The 12855-nt window shown below is 40.2% G+C and overlaps 1 protein-coding gene across 2 annotated transcripts; it reads left to right on the forward strand.

Moving 5' to 3' along the window:
- The first annotated feature begins 22 nt into the window (after positions 1 to 22).
- On the forward strand, positions 23 to 11446 carry LOC126377871 (delta(24)-sterol reductase-like). 2 transcript variants are annotated; one of them, XM_050025904.1, is made up of 10 exons: positions 23 to 227; positions 770 to 968; positions 2044 to 2199; positions 2803 to 3027; positions 3228 to 3322; positions 3846 to 4020; positions 4803 to 4958; positions 5964 to 6161; positions 9910 to 10041; positions 11187 to 11446. In XM_050025904.1, exons 2-10 carry the CDS (start codon positions 777 to 779, stop codon positions 11388 to 11390), a joined length of 1533 nt encoding a protein of 510 aa, XP_049881861.1. In that variant the 5' UTR covers positions 23 to 227; positions 770 to 776; the 3' UTR covers positions 11391 to 11446. The 2 variants fall into 2 exon arrangements, with proteins under 2 accessions (XP_049881861.1, XP_049881862.1); XM_050025905.1 differs by lacking the exon at positions 23 to 227 and adding an exon at positions 557 to 614.
- The last annotated feature ends 1409 nt before the right edge of the window (positions 11447 to 12855 follow it).

A 12855-nucleotide genomic window follows, 5' to 3' on the forward strand; every position in this document is an offset into this window, starting at 1 on the left:
TTCTACCCAAATATGATTGCTTATGTATATCTCTGATGAATTGATTACCGTGTCCTTGGTAGAGTTCAGTTCAGTGCGGCTGTAGCTATGGCCAGATAATGGTTGTTACAACTGGGAGCATTTAAATAGTACTCATTTTTAATTTTTAAAGGGTTTTATCTGTTAATAACGGTCAGAAGTGGTGGAAATAAGGTGTTGGAATTATCAGAAAGTGGGTAAAATAAAGAGTAAGTACCTATTTTATTTATTTGGTTGGAGTTGAACGGTAAAAGCCACGGAATAGAAGAGGAAGGACAAATGAGCGCGAAATGCGTGCCATATATATGTATTTGAGAAGCAGTAGAGCTATCGTAGTTATCTGTTTGCAGGAGCAGAAGTAAAAGAGAGTGGGGTTGAACCGGCGACAGCGGTTCTCATAAAAAATGCACGTTAGGGCCTTTCCAACCTCTTTTGTTGCCGCTTGTTTATGTAATTTAATATCGGAATGTTCGGAACCATCTGAACTCGCACCAAACTTTCTTTCTTCTATTCCGTGGTTAGAAGTTAGGTGGGAACAGACGTGCATACATACATAGCGGTCAAACAGATAACTCCTTTTTCTTCGCCCCAGTCAGGTAAAAATGTAAACAGCGTAGTTGTCTCGTAATTTCCGCTGTAAGTGTAGTCAATGACGGAACGAGTTAGCGTCTGGCCTGGTTTGCCCTATGACCAGTCCCAGCTTGATTGTGTTTACAAAGCAGTTTAAATAATTAACTTTTCTCATCACCAGACCCAAAATGACGAACATCGAGACAGAAAACCTGACTGAGTACATCCTCGTGGAGTACAGGTGGGTGGTAGTGATGGCATTCCTGTTGCCTCTCTCGTTCCTCTGGAAGGTGTGGTCTTGTGTCCGCAACTACGTCGTGTTCACGCTCAGCAGCGCGCCCAAGATGCACCATAAGAAGGTCAAGGATGTACAGAATCAGGCGAGTTTATTCATTAATCTTCACTAATATTACATACGGCGATACGGCTCACCATCTATCACGTTGGTCTAAGAAAAAGCTCGGTGAAGTGTGGGTACTTCCTTACTTAGTTCATTTTGCGACAGATGTCTGACTACCCCAATTGGGATATAGTCGTTACGTTATGTTATAATAATATTTCAAACGTATATAGATAGAGTAGGTAGAAGTTTTATTTTAATGATGAAAAAATAATTTTATTGATTCGAAAAATCTTTTTAATTTATGAAATCGTTTTTTTATCGATCCCGCTAATGTGGTAGCAGTAATAGTTTAGAGTAGCTAGTAAGAAGTTTTAGTAAGTAATTATTAAGTAGTTTCTGGAATTTTAGTATTAAGAGCTGGAGGTCGAAGCCATCGATATAATTCTATTATCTTAGTCTGTATTATATTAGTCTGCGTTCTGTAATAATGCGGTTTACTAACTAAAGTAAGTGATAGAAATTTAGTTTAGCACTAAAATAAAATCCTAACTTGAACCATCTAAGATCATATATATCCCTGTATGGTTGGCCGAAGTAAAGATAACCTGTCCAGGTGGGGTTTTCTTAACGGTTCGGACCTGAGCTGCGTGTGTGGTGTTACGCCACAGACTATGGCTCATCTAACATCTTGCCCCGCGTGCCCTGATACCTGTACGCCAGAGGAGCTGATGAATGCCACCGAAAATGCTGTCCAAGTGGCAAAATACTGGGCTGAATGCCATCGAAACGACAAGAAGAAGAATATATAATATGCCTCTAGCGTTATTCTGTTTTCTTCGCTTACCTAACCTGAAGATTCGATAGGTCCGGTTTTTTACAAAAGCGACTGCCTGTTTAACCTTCTAAGTCGAGGGAAAACCACCCCAATGTAGGTTAGGTTAGGTTACATACCTCCGAAACGTATATCGAGAATGTGGGTTTCCTCGCGATGTTTTCTTTCATCGTTGAGCACGTGATAATCATTTACGATCGAAACATGAATTCGAAAACAAGTCTAAGACATCTAGGATCATATCTGATACAATAATAAATTTTGATTTTGACAATTTCAGGTGAAAGAGTGGATAAAAGCCGGCCGTACAACCAAGCTGTGTACCGCGCGGCCGACGTGGCAGACCATGTCCTTCAGACACGGCGTCTACAAGAAGACCTTCACGAACATCAAGGTCAACCTCGTGGATGTCCTCGAGATCGATACTAAGAATATGGTGAGCCATCATGGGGATTATCAACCCGTACACCCCTTATAACGTAGCATGATTATAGTGGCAGCTCCTGCTCCAGAGATATAGTACATAGCCCAGCGTGAAAGATACGACTGATAATGTCTCTTTCGCACTAATGAAATACAGTTTATAATAAAAGAGACGAGAGATACGACAATCGAAGAGACGAGGGATTGTAAGCGACTGCATAGTGTTTTCCTCTCCTCCAGCAGACAAATAGAATGCATACACTTACTTACCTAGTTATAGTAATCAAGACTTTCCATCTAATGATTAAGTACCAACTTCGGTTCTCAACGAGTTTCACTTTATTTAAAATACTGTTACTTATTAACGAACAGATATTGTACTTATTCTGTTCTTGTTTTATGGATAAACTGCTGGATGCCCTCTGGCATGGAGCGTACTCCACCACGGTACTCCAGTGCGTACTACAGTACTTTAACCAAACAAAGGACAGTCTCACAAAGTGATTTTGACTTTGAAATCGACAATCAAACCCGGACCTCCAGCTTGTGAGCCCAACACTCTGACCACTAGACTGCAACAAATAAGTCATTACTGAATATCTAATTCCCTTTCCAGACAGTCCGCTGCGAGCCCCTGGTGACAATGGGTCAACTCTCCCGCACCCTGGAGCCACTAGGCCTCGCTTTAGCCGTAGTCCCTGAATTGGACCAGCTGACAGTGGGCGGACTGGTCATGGGAACCGGGATAGAAACCTCGTCCCACGTGCACGGACTCTTCCAGCACATCTGCACGCAGTACGAGTTGGTCTTGGCTGATGGTTCCGTCGTCACTTGCAGCAAGGTTAGTGGACTTTATAGACCAGGGGTGCCCAAATGGCAACAGCCCCCAGTTCCCTGCTTTCGAGGAATGATTCTTGGAGGGATGCATACTTGGGAATCGAGTCTTAAGAAAGTTCTGAGGAAGCGTATCATCCAACGTAGAGGAAGATGTGAAGAGAAGGTTTATGAGAGGCATAAAACAGTGGTATTTTCTGTTTACAGGATGAGAACCCTGATCTCTTCTACGCAGTGCCATGGTCTTACGGTACTCTTGGATTCCTGACTTCTGCCGTTATCAAAGTTGTGCCTGCTAAGAAGTAAGTTCTAGTCGAGGCTTGTGCGTTTATTTTTAGAACATATGGATATATATCTTCATCTAAATATATAAAAGCGAAATGTTACTTACTCACTGACTGACTCACTCATCACGAAATCTCAGTTACAAAACTAGCATGGGTTCGTGGTACTTCTAGGATGCAGGTGCTTACTAAGACGGGATTTTGCAAAATACAACCCCTAAGGGGGTGAACACGGTTGGCAAAGTTTGTATGAAGCTGCTATAGTTTGTATTGTATGGTTTCACGCGAACGAAGTCGCGAGTAACATCTGGTACTTGCATAAAATCACACTTTCAGACAATTTTGGATACAAAGCCCTAAGATATATAGTTTGAGCGACTTTTGCTTTTTTTAGATGAATTGGTTTGATGTGGCCTTTTTAACCTCCCAGATCTCCTGATAATTTTAATCAAGTTAATTAAATAATTATTTAAAAATATAACCATTGAAGGACCCCATTCGCAATTAGTAGAATCGACTAACTTTTGACTTATCCTTACAGGTTCGTACGTCTGGAGTATCATCCGTACTCTAACCTTCGGGACCTGGCCGCTCGCTTCAGTGAGGAATCGCTGAAGAAGGCCCCTCATCAGTTCGTTGAAGCGCTGCTCTACACCAAGGATACAGGCGTCGTGATGGTCGGAGATATGGTAGATGAAGTCGGCAGCGATGGCCGGGTACGTAATTTCACTAAAGTACATCGGGACACTTCTGTGTATAGTGTATAAACCCACTCTTCGCCAGCTATGTTTAAGTAATAGGGGGCGTGTCTATTGCCATTAATCGGACACAAATCCTAGAAAGCACGTGATATCAACTCATCCATGATCTAAACATAAATTCAAATTCTAAGGTCGAATTCAGTGGTTCATACATTGACACATACTTTTATATAAGCTCATGCCCGCGACATAGAATAAAGAATAACGTACAGAACTGTAACTTCGCCCCGCACCAATTCGTAACGGGCGCCGATCTCACCCCCTCTGGATCATACTTCAGTCTAAATAGCCGTAAGCCGCTAAGGAGTAAGGGAGAGCGCGCGGACTGCGTCTCACTCGCACTAACACGTTAGATGGCACACGGTAATAATTACATTTTTAAAAAGATGATACTATGATGACAGCTAGATGACAGTATTTATATTAAAAAAATAATAATAGACACATCCCATATATATGTGTGTGTGTGTATATTTATTTTATATATTTTTTTTATTTTGTTCTATTATTTTATATATATTTTTTCTTATTTTATTTTACTTTTTTGCGCGTTACACTGCAGCTGTACAAGTGTACTATATCCTCTGCCGAAGGTTGCCTGGATGAGATCGCTCTTAGCGATAAGGCAGCCTTTGCCCACCTTAGAATAAGTTTATCCTGTAAATGTCTTGTAAATTTGTGTGCGATAAAGTGTTTTTATTATTATTAGAATTTACTTTATTTTTCCATGTTGACAGTTGAATCAAATCGGCAAGTGGTACGCCCGGTGGTTCTTCACTCAAGTCCGCGACCACATGGAGGCGGGCAGGGCCACCGGACGGGCGCTCGTCGAGTACATCCCTCTCAGGGACTACTATCATAGACACACGAGAAGTCTCTTCTGGGAGTTACAGGTTAGTACAAATATCATTGATAATCCGATAGGACAATGGCCCCGATTCCTGCAGACACCGCCCAATTTTATTTTAAGTTATATCCGTCATTTTCATATCCGTCGAAAAGGAAAGGGACGGATGATTCACAGCTCTTAATTTTAGGAAGAATGAGTAAATGAATGAATAACCCGGGCGAATCAAAAAGGTCCGTCGCTGGTATGCAATCCGTTTGACGTGCTGTCTACTTAACTGTGTCGGGTTATTGACTGATGTAAAATTTTTAGACGGTTGGTTTAGATATGTGCTTAAAATTGACGTGTGTTCCATAAATTTTATGCTTGTCGATTACCCGTCCCTTTCCTTTTCGGCGGATAAGAAAATGACAGATATAACTTAAAATAAAATTAGATGGTATTTACAGGAATTAGCACCAATGAATAGTAGTGTAATAAAAAATGCATTGAATTCATGAAATTAGTAGGTTAAACGAAGGAAAATCTTAAGTATATAATGCGTTATACATAGCAACAAAAAAAGCAACATAATTCTTTAATAATGTTATCCAAATATCAAGCAACAATTACTTTTATTATGCTTCTGCCATTACATTGTATATTTGAGTAATGATGTACCCGAGTAATGAGAAAATAGGTAATTATCACATTAAAGCTGTAGAACGCCATCTATTTTGTATTTGGTGAATTTAGCCAGGAAAGTCCGTCATTGGCCTAGTCATAGGTAAATCCATGGCAAGATGAACTGAGTCAGTGCTCTGTCAATCTATGTATAGGCGCGGTTTATTTACCTAGTATTGTTACCATAAGGCCATAAGTATTGAATATGAGACCACTCACAAAGCCGCAGCGTCATTACTTATGAAGAGAATGCACTTTTTTATGGATGATAGATTTGACCACATTCTCACCTAAAGGTAAATGACGATGTCGAAGATAAGGGACATGCTTACCTATAAAAAGCCTATTCCCTTTTGTCTAGAGTAAAATACATGTACTTTATCTCCAGGACATAATATCCTTCGGAAACAACTTCATCTTCCGCCTCCTGTTCGGGTGGCTCATGCCTCCGGAGGTCTCCCTGCTGAAGCTCACGCAGCCTGAAGCCGTGACCAAGTTGTACGAGAGAGCCCACGTCATTCAAGACATGCTGGTGCCCATGGACCGGCTGGAAGCCGCTGTCGAGCTCTTCCATGAGGAATTCCAGGTGAGGGTTTCATATACTTATAAATAAAACATCTCGCCTGCTCTCTCCATAGTTTTTATTATCCACAAGTAATCAGAAGATAACCAGATACTTTTGATATGAAGTCCAAAGATGGATGTGATGAATCTTATGGATATGGTGATCAACCCATGCAAGTTATGGTTCATATACTGAAGCAGCCGAAATGTGCGAAGACGTACGGAATCGACAAATCACAGCAAGCGAGATAGCTAGATAGTAGACGCTTAGACACTTAGGCGAAGGAAAGAGTTCCTTCGCGGTGATTGGTCGTTTCTGCACGTCTTCGCACATCTCTGCTGCGCTCCGGTTCAGTGTATAAACCTTTACTTGGAAGATGACGACGCTCCACTTTTCTTAAAACCCACAAGCATAAAGGACGTGTAACGTTAGAATACGTAGCTAAACCCACAAATCATCAGGATAGTGTGAAATACATGGCTGTTTCTTTGTCTTTGATGGAAATGCCATACGATATTCACATGTATAGCCATAAATCAACAATCTCGCTGGGATCGAGCCACGAGTAATTAGGAGACAACTTGCAGGCATCATTTAACAAAAATACATTAACCTTCTCATATTTTTTTAATTAGTAATCATTGTTCAAAGGCGTATACCAGCAGTAGCAGAACGGTTTCAAATAGTTTCTATCCATGCAATATCCTTGAGTACCTGCAGAATTTGTGCGAATGATGCTTCCTTTGAGCGACCAGGTCCCATCCTCTCGGCGAAGATTCGATTGAAACTCTCCACCACTAGGGTCGGTGGTTACCACCACTCTTACTTCTTTGACAGTACCATTCCACCAGTTTTCACCAACCAATTCTACAGCTTCTAGAATATTCGCTACGAATAACCTCGCACACCGATCGTAACCCAATAACCACCAATTTATCTTATCTACTAAGTATTCTGCCGCTTCTTTCGCTTCTTCTGGTGATAATTCGTGGTTAGCCTCACAAGGGCATGATAGCTGTTCGATGCCCGCTGCATCACATGTTCTACTCTCGGGTATTGGTAAAAATAAGCTTATGCTTTTGCTGTCCCCATAACGAGTGTGACTGCGACGCCATATTTCTTCGTTTTGTATGGATTTCAAATCAACAAGGTCTTTCATCATCGCGTGTACATCATAAGGAGTCGTCAGCCTTTTGGTGTTGATCTGGAGATTTCTAAAGGCATATTGGAAATGGTTCTGAAACGATGGTGGTACTACTATGTATGCGAATGGTCTTCGCTCCTCCAAAAAACCCTGTTTAGTTGTACGAATCACATCCCAGGGTATTCCGCGATCACTCAACACAATAAGAACAGTGTTGTTCAAATATCCAGAATTATTTAAATTCTTGAAAAACTGCTCATATACATTGTCCATAATCTTAGGATGCATTGCGTAATCGTAGCTAACACTCCTTTCCCAGAAGACGCCAAACAACTTTGAAGACTTCAGAGTTCTAGTAAGACTTTCGATGTAATCCAAAACTACTCGGTAGAAAGATTTGTTGCCCATGCAAATAGCAGTCCTGTTCGTTTTAGAATTGCCAGTGGTATTTTGAGCTTCGGTGAAAAATATGTAAGGGAAGTAATCGGTAGGGTTTTGTAGAAACCCGTGACCAGCATCGTCGAACATGCTCAAATCATTGTCTTCTACAAAGGCGGTGTAGTAGCCAGCGTTTTTGAAATGTGCCCATATAAAGGGGCAGTTGTCGAAGTTAGAGTTTTTACTCAGCCAGCAAATGTGATGCAGTTCACTAAGGTTTTTCCCAATTAACAGTGGTAAACCATTGCCCAATTCACTACGAGCTACCTTGCTGTAACCTTCCAACTCCACCGCACCCATCTGTTTAAGGTACGATATAGTCTTGGGCATAGTTCTGTACAGATTCATCCTCGAAATCTTATCTAAGCCCACAACTATCACATTGTACCCTGTCTGATTTTGGGGAATATTCTTCAGCAAACTTGGTCTGACAAGCGTTTTTTTAGGAGCAAATATAAAATATTCAGTATACGATAATTGCCATCCGTACTCGCATTGGACTTTGACGAACTCATGAGTGACTTCGATGTAGTTAGTGAAGGGTTCACAGGATCCGTATTTCACTCTTCTCATCACATCTTTGGAATAAATGTTGTCAATGCCCTTCGGCTGGTGGAAGTACTGGTAACAACAGGCGGCGTTGCTGTAATGCTTCCTTGTATTCTGTTGTATCCAAATGTGGGTGTCATTTCTTGCGAGAAGTCGGGAGAAAGTATTCTCACATGGTTTGATGAGGTAACGTGGATCGAAGACTAGATGGTCGACGTCTGGATTGAAGGGGTCTAGGTTGTGGATTCTACAGCCTTCCGTGTAGACAGCATAGGATTCAGTGTACTTCTTTTGTCCAAATCCGTAGTAAAATACATATAGGATGAAGACGGGGAGAAGTAAGAAACTCGACCGAAACACGGTACGTTTAGCAGTCGAGAAACGATCATCTTCGTCAAACATTATGTAAGTGATGAATTTATCTGTGGAGAGTCAGACATACGCATTCTGTTAGTAGTGATGTCTAAGTATTGTAAAACAACGTCTAGAGTAGTACAATTAGTGATTATATTTAGCTCATCGTGCGATGGATGCACCTCTGACTATCCCAATTGAGATAAAATAGTCGTGAGTTTATGTAGTTTCAATGCGTGGTATATGTTAGATCTGTCTTGAAGTACAAAAGCCATTGTTATACACGATGTTCACAGCATTAGTTCTACTGTTCTATCTAACAGTACCTACCTACGGAAAATTGGTTTAAGTACCGTTGGTGAAAACCTGCGTCTAGCATTGGCTATGGCATTGACTATGGTGTAACTCATCACTAATTTAAGAGCCATGCTCTTGTCGGTGTAGCATTCTCTATGCTACTGTTTTAGGGGAAAATAGGGCAGTGGTTTCCCTCTTGCCTTCCGGCCAAAATGGTGTAACTACTTAGTAGGTAATGTGACAAATTAATTATAAAAAAAACCATTTGAAATCTCACCTAGACCTAGCTAAATGTATTAATTTAGATCGTACTTATCCAGTACTTAGTAGGTAAGTATCTACTTTTTGTTTAACTGCTTTCGGCCAAATAGCAAATCTATAGTTAGTCACGTCAAAACAAAATGTTTAACTGCATTTGTGTTGTTTGTTTCTTTTGTGCAATAAAATTGTGGGCTATTCATGTCACATCACATCACTAGTCAGACAATTTGGAACACTAAAACGGAAACAACAAATCTGGCATTTGCTTGTTGATTTGGATCAAAACAAATCTCTGTTATCAAACATGTTTACAAGCACATAATAACAGCGTATTGTAATGTAGGAGCGTAATTGCTCGATCACTTGTTCTAGGCGTTAAGTATTATTTTTATTCTGAAATGTGGGTAGATTTATATTCTTCCTCCTTGTAATACATCTCGTTTGGAAATGACTTGTTTCCTTGTCATCCATCCATTGCCCTCCATTTCATCATTCATCATCATAAAATCATATTTTTCTATTATTTTTTTTCATTTTCCTCTGGGTCTTACTTGTCTTAAATAGTCGCAAGTAAGGATAGAGGAGCGCGGACTGTGTCTCACTCGCACTTACGTGTTAGACGGCACACAGTAAGAATATAATTTTTGAATGCAGTGTCCAGGGTAATCTGTTCAAGATTACAAAAGGATCTTTTTATAGGCCTCTTCTATTGTTTTTTTTCTCCAGGTATACCCAATATGGCTGTGTCCCTTCAAGCTGTTCAACCAGCCAGGACAGCTGAAGGTTACAGCTGGTGACTGGCAGATGTTTGTGGACATAGGTGTCTATGGCGTGCCCAAAGCTAAAGGATTTAAGACTGTAAGTTTATTTTGATTATGTATAATTTTGACGAAGAGCTTACATGGAACAGATTAAAGAAAAGGTTAACGTCGTGTCTTATAGGGAAGTCAAGGAATTGGCCTTTGATACTGGAATGGAAAATGCTACACCGATAAGAGCGTGGCTCTTAAATTGATGACGATGATAATTTTGAATACTATTATAGTATTTTATGCAACAGTTGTATAAGAAGGGTCAAAAAATGCGAGTGGCGTGAGTTGCGATGTGAGCCTTGGCGAACATCGCAATAAGAGACGCCACGAGCATTTTTTGACCTAGTTATACAACGTTGCATACAATACTTTTTCTACGACGACGTAATTTTAAACGAAACACAAAAATTTTCCAATTTATTTTCCAACGCGCGGGAAAATGGCGGCAAATGTATACTTTTTTTTTATAGTATATCTATGGCACCAAACAAAGTAAAGGTGCCAGTTTCCAGGTCAAAAAAAAAAAACAACAACAATGCTTTTTTGGCGACATTATAGTACAGTTACACTTTGTAAACAATGCTTTTATAGGCCATAGAGCGTACACTTTTTCAAAGAGTTTAATTATGTATGTACTTATATTAGACTTTTTGGTTATTTAAATGCCAGATTAAAGTAGAGGAGTAGAAAAAGTTCATTATAGTCTACCTATAATATACACATGTTACAATGAACTATGAATTATAGTTATAGTGTAATTTTAGACGACCCACGTGGTCCAGTGGTTGACCATTGGGCTCATGATCCGGAAGTCCCGGGTTCGAATACCGGTGGGGACATATATAACAAAAATCTCTTCTTAATCCTTAGTTTGGGTTAAGACCGATTGTCCGATAGTACGGTGACCGAAGTTTAGTTCTTTTTATTGTTTTTGAGGTTTGAGAACTACTAAAAAACCGGACCTGTCTAAACCTGACCTGACTTGTTAAAACCTGACCTGACCTGTGCTGTGTGTCCTGTGTGGACCTGTGTGTGCCTGGAGGTTAGGTAAGCGGACCCCGTGCAAAATCAAGGCCAAGGGGAATATCACAATGATTCCCTACCAGAACCAATACCGAAATTAAACAACTGATTGATCCTTTCAAAATTTTCAAGCTGATCTTTCGAACAATATTCTTTTTGCATTCGAAGGAATCTTCAACCCGTCGCGTTGAAGACTTCGTCTCCAAGAACGACGGCTTCCAGATGCTGTATGCTGACACCTACACGACCAAGGAAGAGTTCCGGAGAATGTTCGACCACACACTCTATGATAAAGTGAGGGAATCCCTCACTTATTGCAAAGAAGCTTTCCCCGAGATATATGGAAAAGTTAACAGGGATGTTAGGAAGTAGGTTTCCTATGTTTTCCCATATTTTTTTATGTTTCTAATAAACGGTTTAAGTGAAATTGTATGTCTTATTATTGTGCTCAGCGAAATGTGTTTCGGAGCTATGTGTCCTAATCTGTATTGGGTTAGTTTTCCCTTCGCAGGTTGGAAGGTCAGACAGGCAGTTGTTTTTGTAAAAAAACCGGACCTGTCAAATCTTCAGCTTAGGTAGGTCCTATATTTATTTATTTATTTATTTGGCTCACAAAACAGGTTGGGATTACAACACTAAAAATAGGTACAAAAAAAAATGTTTTGAACTAGATCCCAGCCCAAGGCATGTGTGCTCAGCGTAGCCAAATGTTACGAAGCTTGTACGGAATGTTTGTTGCGGCATATAAGGAACGAAAAAGTAAAATAATAATAATGGTAGATTTCAGAGCATCGGAAGCCAATATCTTTGCGTCATCCCAAAAAGTTGGCAATACTTATACATAAGTTTCAACTGGATATTTGCATAAAGACAAAATATTGCATGATATTAATTTTATAGTAAGTAGAATAACGTAACGACAGACGAGTAGAGTAACGACCTGCGTGATCAAGTGGTTGAGCGTTGGGCTCACGATTTGGAGGTCCTGGGTTCGATTCCCGATGGGGACATATCACAAAAATTTATATGTGGTCTCTAGTTTGGTTACATTACAGACTGAGCACCTGATTGTCCGAAAGTTGAATGATCCGTGCTTTGGAAGGCATGTTAAGCTGTTGATCCCGGTTGCTAATTACTGATGTAAGTATGTAGTCGTTACGTGAGCCACGTCAGGGGCCTTTGGCAGCTCAATAGTAACCCTGACATCAGGGTTGATGGGGTCGGTACTCCACCTCATAACCCACACGATAGAAGAAGTAGAATAGAATAAAAAAACAAAATTATATAGGTATCGCCGTTACTATTCAATCCTTGCTAATTCACGGTGGGTTAGAAGAGAAAGTTTTCTCCATAATTTTTTGTCAAACTACCGTCTCAGGCGATATAACGACCAGTTCATTGTGAGACGCGCTCGGGGAAAGACGTTATATTTCTCTTCGCGCTATTTTCATATTTTGATGTGAATGTTTCATACCCCTATCAACTTATGTACTTACTCTGTTAGCCGTGGTAATATCGTGAACTCTGTGATGTATAAAAGAACATTGAAATTCTGCTCGATCCTGTTGGAGTATTGGACTTAAGTACATAATACCTATATAATAGCCGGCGCGCCGTTCGTGATTTTGTGGAGCACTTTTGATGGATTGTGGATGTCAAAGGTAGGTGAAGATTTTCTTATTTCTCAATATGATAAGTCCATTTACTTATATATAAATTCATTATACTTGTGCCATAATTGTTGTAATCCACTGAATTCGACTTAATGAGATTGAATGAATATCAGAAAAGTTTCCAGGATTTGTGGCAATATAGGCTCGCCAACTATTTACATGGG

Source organism: Pectinophora gossypiella, chromosome 24 (assembly GCF_024362695.1).
Source record: "Pectinophora gossypiella chromosome 24, ilPecGoss1.1, whole genome shotgun sequence".
Taxonomy (NCBI): Eukaryota; Metazoa; Arthropoda; class Insecta; order Lepidoptera; family Gelechiidae; genus Pectinophora; species Pectinophora gossypiella.